We start from the raw sequence: 13,377 nt of genomic DNA, 5'->3' as shown, positions 1-13,377 counted from the left end.
AGGAAGTCGATAAAACAGGGTTGAAGGTCTGCTTCCAAAGGATGATAATCCTATTTCACAAGATGACAAGATGGACATCCTAGTCCTACGGATGCTTCAAGTTTAATAAAGTGGATCATGAGGCGCATGATAAAATCCCACCTCTTGCCAAATTGGTAAAAGCTAAACAATAAATTATATTGAAAAAAATACTGTCATTCTAAAGTTAAAAAATTAACTATAACGTTTTTAATTTATAATTTTTGACACTGTTAAAATTTAAAGAGATGTAAATATAAATTAAAAATATTACAGTTATACTTAAAAAAAATATTACAGTTATTTCTTAAATAAAAAATGTAAATATTAATATAAATGTAGTTTAAGGACACGGCTATGTTTTAGCCTTAGGCAAAAAGCCGTTTCCAAATGTCACCTCAGCTTCTCTCACAGGACATCCATTTCATTTTTTCACACTTTCACGACAATTAAATTACTAAATAAAAAAAAAACAAAAACAAAAACAAAAACAAATCGCTTCCATTTCAATTCAATTTTCTGCGCTCTCGGCTTCAAATTCTATCATCTCTTTCTTTCTTTCTTTCTGATATCTAATAAACCTACTAACCAGGGAACCAAAATATAGCCTCCACCATGAATATCTTCAGATTCCTCGGGGATATGACTCATTTGATCAGTATTCTAATTCTGCTTCTCAAAATCTACGCAACCAAATCTTGCTCAGGTAACAACCACCGTTTGCCGCCGCTACTACCGGCGCCCCTTCTTTTCTCAATTGACTGATAATTTTTAAGAAACTAGTAGAAAATGAGAGAGAATTTTCGAATTGCATGTCGGTCCCTTTTTTCCCTTTTTAAATTTCATTTTCTTATTTAGTATGTTTTTCGTTTTATTTTGAAACAACAAAATCGGGTTGAGGAAATGTTTTTGCTATTCTAATTTCTAAATTGATTGTAATTTTGATTTACTAATTTTTTTTTGAAAAAATTAGGGATTTCCTTGAAGACGCAGGAGCTGTACGCCCTGGTGTTTTTGGCGCGGTACTTGGATCTGTTCACGGACTTTATATCCGTTTACAATTCTGTAATGAAGGTGGTGTTCATTGTGAGCTCACTTGCAATTGTATGGTGTATGAGGAGGCATCGTGTTGTGAGACGTTCTTATGACAAAGAACTGGACACATTTCGTCATTACTTCCTTATCGCTGCATGCTTTGTGTTGGCTTTATTCGTACACGAGAAGTTCACATTTAGAGAGGTGACCTTTCTTCAACTTTACCTTGTAATTGCAGATTGTTTTTGAGTAGGAGTCAGGTAATGTAGTGATGAAACGTGATTATTGTTTGATTGCATTACTACCTAATTGTGAATTAACACCTTAATTTCAATTTCAAAGCTCATCAATTATCAATGCATTTATGGCTGTCGCACATGCAATTGCATTGCTTTGCCTTGATAAGAAAAAAATGGGTATAATGATATTAGCTTCCTCTCAGTTTCACCATCAGCAGCGAAAGATGCTATTATAGTTTGCAGCACATACTATTTTCTTTTACATGCAATTTATAGCAGTGGGGTTTCAGTACGTTCTTACTCTCTGCTGCACTCTCAAATCACTTCTATCACTTCCTTTACATTTCATATAACTTGTTGCAGATCTTTTGGGCATTCTCAATATACTTGGAGGCGGTAGCAATTCTTCCTCAGTTAGTATTACTTCAACGAAGTGGGAATGTGGATAATTTGACAGGGCAATATGTTTTCTTTCTCGGGTATGTATCTTGCTTAATCTCTGGCATAACAGCCAGGGACTCAAAAATATTTGTATTATATGAATGCATATTATTGGAGTTAATGATGCACTAAATCCTTTTTGCTCTTAGGAGTCTGAACTATCTGTGATGTGATGTAATTTACTATCTGTCACCTAAGCTCCATGAAAATAAAATGATATTGCGTCGGTGGCCATTCATGCAGCTTTTTGTTTCTAGCCTTGAAACACTAATCTTATCGTTTGTCATTGTTGCTGATAAACCATGAAACATTCCATCTAGCAACGAAGAACCTTGAATATATTTTGGTCTAATACAGAATCTTCCTTTCATTATTCAATATTAAAATTTCATGAATTGTGACTGATTTAGCATCAGAATTTGCATTAACAGGCATGCATAAACATGTTCAGACCTCCATATGTAAATCACGCGTACCTGCAATCTATGGTTAAAATATCTTCCTCATCTTGATTGTCATTACATCTTGGAACATAAGATTTATTTGAGTCCTTCCTTTCCTTTCCCTCTTTTTTGATATCAGCAAATGTCCTCCTATGAATTAAATTTAACAGAGATTTCATTTGCTTTCCCATAGTGCATAGATGAATTCTTCATCAGGTACTTGGAATTGGTAACATTGGAAGATTTTGCAAGAGCCTATTCACTGTGACATTCTTTTTGTTTTACAAATAGCTTTTCTCTTCATGGTGCTCCTTAGCTTGTGGACAATCAGTTAGTTGAACTCTACTTGATGAAAAGAATATATATTGAAAGTGTGGCTGGAGAGGACCTCCTTGCTTTGCACACAGCAGGGGGAGTGAAAATTTCTTTTCTTTTTGATAATTTTCTGGGTATTTTAATAGTCACTCTGCATGATGTTCACGTCCTTAGAGATATGTGCTTTGCAAAAATATCTTTGGAAAGCCAGTAATTAAGGGATTTGAATGTTAGTTTAGAGCTAAACGATTCTGTAAGACATACCTGAATCTGAATTTCCTTAACATGCATGTGCCTACTTCTCTTTCCGCTTGTTCTGATTTTGCAATGTACTAAGCAATATTTTGTTGAATATGCAGTGCTTATCGCGCTTTCTACATCCTCAACTGGATTTACCGCTACTTTTCAGAGACGCATTTCAGTCGATGGATATGTAAGCTTATTAGATTAGATTTAAAATAAGACTTTTTGGCAGAATTTTTGCAGTGGACTGATCTGATCTTACTTCCATCTTTGCTTTTGGTTATTTCAGCTTGCGTATCTGGTATTGTCCAGACAGCTCTCTACGCAGATTTCTTTTACTACTACTTTATTAGGTGCTAAAACCCTCACATCTATATTTCTCCATATCTCTCTTTCTCTCTCCTATTAATAATTTATAAAGTAAGTTTCTTTTTTTCTTTCCCCCTGCAGCTGGAAAAACAATGCAAAGCTTCAGCTGCCAGCTTGAGCCAGATGTCAGTGTTTTGAGGTTTCAAACTTCACAAACTGAATCACTGCTTAGTTTTTGTAAGGGTGGTTGGTATGCCATTTGTGCCAGTTGAGTTTGTATGGCACAGAGAGGTTATGTTACAGTAGTTTTTGGGGGTTGGGATGGATTCCCTTGTGTAAACGTTGATGAGGTTGGTGGTGGGTTCATTGGAGTTGCCCATCTCACAGACTTTTAGATTAGATCAAATACCCATGTTGATTTAAGGTGCTAATTTTTACAATACCAGCAGCCTTCTGTTAAATTTGTGTCAAGATGCTATTTGGAAGGGCCAAATTCAGATTTGACTAACTACACAGCTAGATCCAATGTAGATACAGTTAACTAAGTCGTATTTGTTTGCAGAATAGTTAGTTGCATTTCTGGTTTTGCAAACTATTTTCATTTTCCCTTTTTGAATGCTTCATTAATAAAGAGTTCGGATTTTAGCCATTTAGTGCAACATTTGAGACATTGTTGAAAGAAGCATAAATCTTGCAAGTTGCAACCTTTTGAGATCATGACACCTTGTACCTGCTTGTCAACGACGTTTGTAGTTCCTTTGGTAATTGGTATTTTTGCTGTTGACAAATAAATATAAGATGTTTTAAAGAGGATCTTTTGTACATAAATATTGAGAATATCTAGAAATAATTAATAAATTTTTAAAATTTTATCCTTATCCTTATTTATAGTAAATACAATTGGTGAGATTATGTAACAATAGAGATAAAACGGTAATTTAGTTAAATGAATGAATATTTTGTTCTAATCTAAGAAAAATAGTTAAACCACTTGTATTTGGAAGGGAGCATTGAAATTGCTTTGTTATGAGTATTTTATTTGTTCTATAATTACTTTGTTAATTAAATTAGGTACTTTTCACGACATTACCGAATACCTATACATCAAATTTGAACCGAAAATGACGCCCGTTAGCGCTATCTATCCACTTCACCTTAAAAATTATTTAACAAGGTCCTACTTTTGGCGGGCCCCATCTTGTAATAGTCCAAATCTCAGTTGAGCAAACACGTGAAAAGTGCGTAATGAAAACTCTTTAACGGCCCAAGCCCATCCGTCCTCTGTGTACTAAGATAACATACGTGGCACCACTCCATTGGCTGAATTACCGTGGCAGGCACCTCGATTCTACGACACGACACCACGATGGCACAAAATATGAGCTAAAATTGCAAAATAAGATCATTTTAGCCTTTTCCGTTGACGCCTGCAAGGGGGGATTTCGATCTATCCGCCCTCATTATAAAATTTCAGATTCTAGTTTCTCCTCATTCTAACCCTAATTCCTCACATCTCAACAGAGTTGTAAGTTTCATCATTATCGTTCTCCCTTTTTTACGGTACCTGCTTTGGGATTGTCGCTCTCAGTTTTTCATGTTTGTTTCCTAGGAAAATGTAGATAATTAGTTCTCTGTTGTGATTCATTGTATTTCTTTTAACGTTATGTAGATCTCGGTCTTGTTCTTTTTCAATTTTGCATCGATCGAGTTAGATTGGCGTCATATTTGCTTCTTAAAAATAAGATTAGGAGAATGCAATACTTGTATTTGCTTTCAAGTTTGTTTTTTTTTGGCTTGCAAATTTGATGCTAATGCTTTTACAAATGTTGTAATCAGACGGGTTCGATTTGAATAATCGAGATGGGAGGAGGATTCAGAGTGCTGCATTTGGTTAGACCGTTCCTTTCCTTTCTGCCTGAAGTTCAAAGTGCTGATCGAAAGGTTCCTTTTAGAGAGAAGGTCATATATACTGTCATTTCTCTCTTCATCTTTCTTGTGTGCAGTCAGCTACCACTTTATGGCATTCACTCCACCACCGGGGCTGATCCATTTTATTGGATGCGTGTTATTCTTGCTTCAAATCGTGGGACTGTCATGGAGCTTGGGATTACTCCAATTGTGACTTCCGGACTTGTGATGCAATTGTTGGCTGGATCAAAGATCATTGAAGTGGACAATAGTGTTCGAGAGGATCGTGCACTACTGTAAGTGATGCAATTGTAATTGATTACTTCCAAGATCGTGCTCTCAAATAAGTCCAGTCAGTCAGAAACTTTTTGATTTATTGTATTGTATACATTAGCAGTTACATTTCTAGTTTCAGCTGAAATTTGCGTGTCTGACGTGTTTTGGTTATCTGTTCCCTTGTATGCTAATCTCCTTTGGACCATGTTTGCAGAAACGGAGCCCAAAAGTTATTGGGCATTCTGATAGCTGTTGGCGAGGCTGTTGCTTATGTGCTATCTGGGATGTATGGTAGTGTTAGTCAGCTAGGTGTTGGAAATGCTATACTTATTATCATCCAACTCTGTTTTGCTGGTATTATTGTGATATGTCTTGATGAGCTTCTCCAGAAAGGATATGGTCTTGGCTCTGGAATCTCGCTTTTTATCGCCACAAATATTTGGTAGGCTACGAACCCTTTTGTCCCTTGTCTATTACAAGCGTAAAGTTTTTGTAGAGTGTCGCTTGTGTCCATTTTTTTCTGTTGTAATTTTTTTCCTGGTGTCCGTGCAGTGAAAACATTATATGGAAAGCATTTAGCCCCACTACTATTAACAGTGGCCGTGGTGCTGAATTTGAAGGTGCTGTTATTGCTTTGTTCCACCTGATGATCACTAGGTCAGACAAGATCCGTGGCCTTAGGGAGGCTTTCTATCGGCAGAACCTTCCAAATGTTACCAATTTACTTGCCACAGTCTTAATCTTCCTTATTGTCATCTATTTCCAAGGTTTCCGTGTGGTTTTGCCTGTGAGGTCAAAGAATGCCCGTGGACAACAGGGCTCGTATCCCATTAAGCTTTTCTATACCTCTAATATGCCAATTATTCTCCAATCTGCACTTGTTTCCAATCTTTATTTCATCTCTCAGGTATGCGTTGTTTGTAATGTTGGTTATAAAGCTTATTTTAATTGTTGAGAAGAGTGTAACACTCTGCTGCTATACAGTTGCTGTACAGGAGGTACAGTGGAAATTTCTTTGTCAATCTGTTGGGAAAATGGAAGGAATCTGAATATTCAGGTGGCCAGTTTATTCCAGTTGGTGGTCTGGCTTACTACGTCACTGCACCAGCAAGGTGAAGCGGCATCTGTTTCTTACTATTTTTTTCATTTATAGTATTACATTTGTATTGGTGTGTATGTTTCGGTAGTTGCTGTCTTTCTCTGATTCCTTGTCATCTATCAATTTCAATTTAATGCAGCCTGGCAGATATGACAGCCAATCCCTTCCATGCTTTGTTCTATTTGATCTTTATGCTTTCAGCCTGTGCTCTCTTCTCAAAGACTTGGATAGAAGTGTCAGGGTCTTCTGCACGAGATGTGGCTAAGCAGCTTAAGGTATATTAACAATCGAAAGAGTTCCATTATTTTAATTCTTACATACGTCAGCTTAAATAGTTTTCTAGTTTAGGTACACATTGTTTTTTTGTTGCTTATAGTCATGAAACTTGCTTCGTACAGTATAAACCCAGAGGAGCATCAGATGTAGATGCTGCTCTGGTCTTTTAAATCTTGATTTATTTCAAGTCAATCCTGGATAACTAGCTTATTTAATTTAAAGAGTTCGTTTTCCACCATGTATATATTTTTGTTGAAAAAAGTGGCTGTTTGTGTTGGTTCTGCAGGAACAACAAATGGTCATGCCAGGACACCGTGATTCAAATCTACAGAAGGAATTGAATCGCTACATACCAACAGCAGCTGCCTTTGGAGGAATGTGCATTGGTGCATTGACAGTTTTGGCAGATTTCATGGGAGCAATTGGTTCAGGAACAGGAATATTACTTGCCGTTACCATTATATATCAGTACTTTGAGACTTTTGAGAAAGAAAGAGCCAGTGAACTTGGCTTCTTTGGCTTCTAAATCCAAAGGTTCCTTAACTGTGTTAGAGTAAGTGAAAGATACAAAGGAGTTACTGCTACGCTAACAAAAGCACCCTTTGGAATGGAGATCCCTACTTAGTGACTTCAATGTTTCACTTAATTTCATGTAGACCTTTGTATGTTAGACAAATGAGCAGGCAAATGAATGAGATTTTTTCGTTGAGATACTGATTTGGATTCCTTCTTTTTATAATTTTCTGTTTGATGTCCAAGTTTATGGCTGTTGATGATTCGAAGTACAGCTGCGAGAGAACCCATGCAAGGTCAATGGCATTGTGAATTATTGCACTAGCATATTCCTATCCGAGCTCCTTCACTTCTTTCCCAGCTCCATTTCTGTCTGCTGTTTGTGTTGCCACTTGTTGCTTAACAAGGTGGTTTGCATGTTTATACTCAGTAAGGTTGCCATGACTGAATTTCCAGGTGATGGATCATAGGGTCTTTTTGGTTTGGCTATTTGAAAATAAGTAAAAATTAACTTATATCTATCAAAATTATCAAAAGGGAGCATTAAGGTCAGATTTTACATACGAATTGAACTGAAACACATGCACAGCAGTTCAAGTAATAAAATGATCATACAGCATGAAGACGGGATATCACATTTGCGTCCTTTTCCTAGGGCACTTTTTATATGATATAAACAACTGTAACTAGCTCGCCAAATAATTAGTAGAAGAACTATTTGAAAGGATTCAATATTCAAGTCATCCTAACACGAAGCAAAAGGGAACTACCTGAAATGTGGACAGACTGTTAACTAACCAGGTGTCAGAATGGCATGACACCGTCTAGGTTTATCAGGTGGTGTCCGTGGTGCTTGAGAAGGAGTATTAGTTGAAAATGATTGGTAATTAAAGAGTCGTCTTGAGGCATTGAGGAATCGGTTAAGGTTTTGTGCGATTTTACGATCTCGAATTGCTCCAAGATGCCATTGCTGTGCTCTTCAATTGCAGAGCAGCTAAAGCGCGCATATGTAAGATAATCAATGGACGGTAAAAAGGAAAAATATAACTATTGTATTCCTAAAACGTCCGGTCGTTTGATGATCACGTGCCTGTGAAGAAACTGGCACTGTCGCGTACGTCAGTTCAAGTGCAAGTGCTGAAGTGCCTAGACATAACAAAGTCGTTTTTGAAGAGGGCCGATGCCTGGCGCCTGATAACGCTATCATCCTTTGGTTGAACGACAGCGTATTGGGTCTGGCTGTTAGTCTATTTTGTGGCCAAAGAAATTCCTCTCTGTTGCAGTGTAACTCGGACCATGCTTGATGCTTCAGTCCAATATAATATACAATAGATTACCAAAACAGAACTGTCAGTAGTCCAGAAAAACCACATCGTTTCTTAAAAACTGGATCCCTATCCATCCAGCAAAACGACCAGGCCCAAGTCTCCAGACGACCCTTCTTTTGTCGAATCAACGATTAAAAAACAATTTTGTTTCTGTTTTTGAAGATCAACTTGGAAATTGAGTAAATAACATCCTGAAAAATGAAAATCCATTATATATATATATATATATATAAAAGAAACAAATAAGTCAAAATTGTAACCAAGGGTGAAAATAGATTTAAAAAATATAATATTTTTTATTCACTTAGAAGTTAAACAATATGATAGGCTTTACAATAAGGGATGATCTCTTTAACCAACCACCACTACCGCCGGTTTTCATAATTTATAACTTTTTTTTTTGCATTCTTTTCATATTTAAAAATAAAATTTCCAAATTATAAAATTTTTATTATTATTAATAGTTTCTGGAGTCTTATGAGATAAAGACTTTAACATTTTTAATTAGTTTTTAATATTATAACCAAACAACGGAAAGTAAGTCATATAGAAAATATTTTTGAAAGAAAATATTTTCTATAAAAATATTTTTCAGCAAATTATTTTTCTGCAAGTTATTTTACAGAAATAAAACGGAGCGTTTGTTGGTAGTGTTCGGTGTTTATTGGCTGATTACGGTGGGCGCAGTATTTCTTTTCCTAGATGGATGTGATCTAAACCTTTATTCCTTATGTTTCTCTATAACATGAACACCAACCAGCTGGGATATTGTACTAGGACTTTTTAGAGTTTACTACTTTTTAAAGAATAGTAATTAATACAAAAACAGAATACTAAAAATAAATTTTATTCCTGAATTTGTCCTGTAAGTTTAAGCTTTTTCGTTATTAAATAGCTAGTTTCTTGTAGAATCTTTATTTTCACTTTTTTTTTCTTTTGAATTTGATTTACTTATATATTTCATCTACATGGTTTTTCTTGTAGGAGAAAACGTGGTCTCCTTTAGGAGTTAGGTTTGAGTTACACATCATTGAATCATTGGTATATATATGTCAAACTTTTGTCATCTATAGCAGTGCAAAATTTTTCAGGGTACAAAATTAGGCCATTATAGAGACACCCTCTGAGTAGGGTCCAATTTGAAAGCAAGTCAGACATATACATTTCCCATCATAGCCGTTGGATTCCATTATCCATGATTAGACCTTTGTGCTTGCCAAAGCTGAAAAAGCTGGTGTAGCACCATTAAGAAGTAGATAGCCATAGCCAGTGAGAATCAAAGATTGGTCCATTGAAATTAAGAGTGTAGTACATATACATATAGTCCTCTCATGTATATATCAAGTTTGTATCACTATAAATGGCCCTGGTGTTCTTTAAAGGGTGGATTCATTGTTTAAGTCTCCACAGTAAGTCCCACTTGGGCCTTTGGATACTGTATTTTCCGTAAGTTGGTAGTTCCACTTTCATAATTTTGGGCTGTGGTCTGGCTACTAATAATAATATGCACCTTAGTGTTTTCTTCATGAAAGAGATCAGCCTTTATTTCTCTGCTTTTGGTCATTGTTATCCAAGAAAAGCAAAAGTGTTAAAGGTTCGTCATAAGCCGACAGTTCTTTGCCCTAACGCAGTAATGCTCCTACCCTTTTCTTCTTTTCAGAGAAAATAAAATTGCAGTTGTATCTCAGCTTATTCAACGTAACGCAATTAGATTTCAAGATTAGAACTATTAAACAGAAAACTAGCGATAGGTTTAGAGTCTTTTTCTGAAACTGAAACGTTGTGAATTTGTTATTAACATACGAGACTAACCTTATTTCAGAAGTTACAATATCACTCAGAGCCATTTCTTATACTTATAGACAATCATCAATACAAAACATTTCATTTACGTTATCTGGTTGTTACACAAAGTGATGATGAGCTATAAGAATATATATATATATTTGCATTTCGTAGAAGGCATGCATGCAGGAACTTTCTATCACTGTTATCCCAAAGGCAAGTGCTATGCTATGTATTTAAACAACATAATTATTTTATGAGCAATAATACATTATAATTTGCCTTACCTTACATATAATCATGAAAAGAAATGCTACTCATTTGAGTTTCTTGCCATTAAAGCCTAGTTCGTAGTAAATATAACGAATAGAGTTACCAACACGGCTTCTTTCTTTATTCTCCATTCTATTCAAGTAATTAGGACAAATGTTCAATGTTTTTGTAATATATTATATATTGCCTGGGTATATATGTAAATATTTTCTTTTTGAAACGATGATATTTTCTACTATGCACTAAAAAAAAATTCAAAATAAATAAATTTATCAAGTCTTTTATCGTTAATTATAAATTATAAAGTATGATCCGTTTAGGAGTCACATCAGATGCTGCACTTGAGAATGATTAAACAACCTTAAAATGCATTTATTTATGTCTTATTGTCTGCGAAATGATGTTAAGCAGCGCACACCATAGATAAATACTAATTGATGCTCATAAAACATGAGAATTTTAAATTATGATAGCTCTAACGTACGACCATCTTATTATTCTTGATATTGAGTATTTAACTATTTGTCCAATAAATATATATATTTGTATATTTTAGCTAACCATCTTCAACCTAGCTTATAATCTAGACTAGGACCCATGATTAAGAGTGGGACTACAACGAAATCAATCTTGTCCCCATTAATGGATTACAAATTTCAAAGGGTTTCTATCTAAAACAGCTATTTATGAATTAATTGAAGCAAATTTGATAGCCCTTCATTGACTTTTTAGTAGAATTTCATATCTAAATTTAAAGAAATTATTTACTTTTGCCTATTCATTATTTATAACCTTAAATTCCAAGAAAGTATTATTGAATTATTATATTTTGAATGATAATAAACATTTCCCAGAAATTGTGATAATAAATAGTAAAGTTTAAGGTGAAATTTTGTTATACGAAAGATCAATTCTTTTATACATGTATAAATATTTAATGATGTATCGTTGAATTAACCGTTCAGCAAAAAATTAAACTAATTGTAAGAATGTATTTTAAATTGATTGGTTGCTGAACGTGTAAAACAAAGTCCATTAAATTTATAAATAAATAAGAGAAATAATTGCTGACAGTATTATATGCTAGCTGTTTATTTTATTTTACTTTGTCTTGGGGTCGTGGTTGTAGACATGGATGGATGAGAGGCTTTGTCCCAATGTCACGGATTTCAAAACAATATTTCCTCACCGCCTGCTTTCGGCCATGTCTTTTCTCGCACTAATTTCTTCTCTCCACTGGACCACTGCCAATATTATATATGTGAAACAAAATTTATACATGCATCTCTTCTAAAACAATTTCATTTTTTATTTTTTTATTTATATTTTAGTAAAAATGGTCAAAGGGATTGGATACCCAATATGCAAATTAGTAAAAGATTTTAACTTTGTTTGTAAATATTTTTTCACAGTCAAAAACACAATTTTTATTCCTATTGTCAAAATTTGTTATCGAGTCCAACGAAATTTCCATCTTCTTTCCTTTTTTTAATAAATTTCCAGATACTCAATGTCCCTGAAACTATACACAACAACAGTTTACAAAAATTAAAATACTGTTTCTGTCAGTGAATTTAATATTTTCATAAGAAAGGCAAGACATTGTGAATCACATTCTTAATGAGTTTAGCTGTACGTGTTTCCTTCATTCTTTAATATCCGTACAATCATGCATAATTATAAATTTTAATTTTTTTTTACTTTTTCAGCATTTATTATTGTTATTATTACATTGAAATAAATAAATAAATAATTATTTTTCCTTAGTTGTAAGGAATCTCTTAATCTCTGCATAAGATTTATCTTTAACCAAATCAGAAAAATAATTTTCAGACTATGCTTGAAAATTGGCCAATATTTTTTTTAAAAAAATAAATCTAAACTGACATGTAACCTGGAATTTTTTTTTTTATTTTTTTTTAAAAAGGTCAAAATACAGCAAGAGGATTAACTATTTCTTGCTTTCTTGATACTGAAGCATGATATTACCTTAATTACCCCAATAATGATAGCTTGAAGATGCTTATAAAAGGTTTAGCATGTGTGTGCTTGAATACCCTTCTCTTTCTCTTTTCTTTTTTTTCCCATAAAAAATGAATAGAAAAAAAATAGAAATTGGACTCTTAAGTTTCCAAATTGAACATGATAAATAAATAATCGAGGACTCATGGCGCGTTGAGCCTCTAATGAATTAAAAAATATATAAAATCTGAGGTGTTCAGATGTTTTATTATTTTATAAGTAAAATTTGCTTAGAAATTCACGTTAGGAATGACATAAATGTGATGGTAAAAAAATGTCCAAAAGGTAAATATAAACATTCTAACAAAGGAATTACGAGCCTCGACGAAGGAATATGCCAATAGCATAAAATTAGATTTACGTTCATCAGAGACCAATTTGCGTCACAGCTCAATTCTAGCAGCAGATTCACTTGATGACGACGCTGCTATGAATGGCCCACTAAAGATTCCAAATATGACATGTCACTTGACTTCTTCTGCGTGGCCATTGACTGTGATGCTTAGGATCACGCTGTACTGTGGTCTGCCCCACCGACATGTCCTATCTCCTATAAGTGTTATTGTTTTTAATTTTGTATCCATAATATTTGATATAGGCCCGCAAATTTCCTGGAAATTTTCGTGTTTGCCACTAAAATTATATGAATGCGATGGTCGTTAACCATGTAGCCAAATATTCAAACAACCCACTCAGCATTTATGGGGGGCTCTAAGTTAGTGGGGTCCTGGATTAGATTATCTAAATCCACCATTAGACTTGAATCATCTTATATTAAGAATTAAATCAGGCTTGAAAATTTAGTTATAATTATTACCAAGAAATAGATTAACTCACTAATTTTAAATCTTTTT

General features: G+C 34.3%; 2 protein-coding genes across 2 annotated transcripts; both read left to right on the top strand.

Moving 5' to 3' along the window:
* Positions 1-396: 396 nt before the first annotated feature.
* ERD2 (ER lumen protein retaining receptor family protein) lies at positions 397-3,692 on the top strand. Its single transcript, XM_012236438.4, has 6 exons — positions 397-724; positions 992-1,257; positions 1,656-1,771; positions 2,851-2,924; positions 3,024-3,087; positions 3,185-3,692. The coding sequence occupies exons 1-6, from the start codon at positions 634-636 to the stop codon at positions 3,219-3,221; spliced, it is 648 nt and encodes a 215-aa protein (XP_012091828.1). The 5' UTR covers positions 397-633; the 3' UTR covers positions 3,222-3,692.
* A 716-nt stretch (positions 3,693-4,408) lies between these two features.
* Positions 4,409-7,315, top strand: LOC105649707 (uncharacterized). Its single transcript, XM_012236437.4, has 7 exons — positions 4,409-4,568; positions 4,880-5,247; positions 5,442-5,669; positions 5,780-6,134; positions 6,212-6,339; positions 6,466-6,601; positions 6,889-7,315. Exons 2-7 carry the CDS (start codon positions 4,904-4,906, stop codon positions 7,126-7,128), a joined length of 1,431 nt encoding a protein of 476 aa, XP_012091827.1. The 5' UTR covers positions 4,409-4,568; positions 4,880-4,903; the 3' UTR covers positions 7,129-7,315.
* Positions 7,316-13,377: the final 6,062 nt, after the last annotated feature.

This window comes from Jatropha curcas, chromosome 11, assembly GCF_041381405.1.
Source record: "Jatropha curcas cultivar XTBG-Jc1 chromosome 11, XTBG_Jcur_1.0, whole genome shotgun sequence".
Lineage (NCBI taxonomy): Eukaryota > Viridiplantae > Streptophyta > Magnoliopsida > Malpighiales > Euphorbiaceae > Jatropha > Jatropha curcas.
The sequence above is the reverse complement of the archived record's forward strand: the minus strand, read 5'-3'. Positions and strand labels throughout refer to the sequence as shown.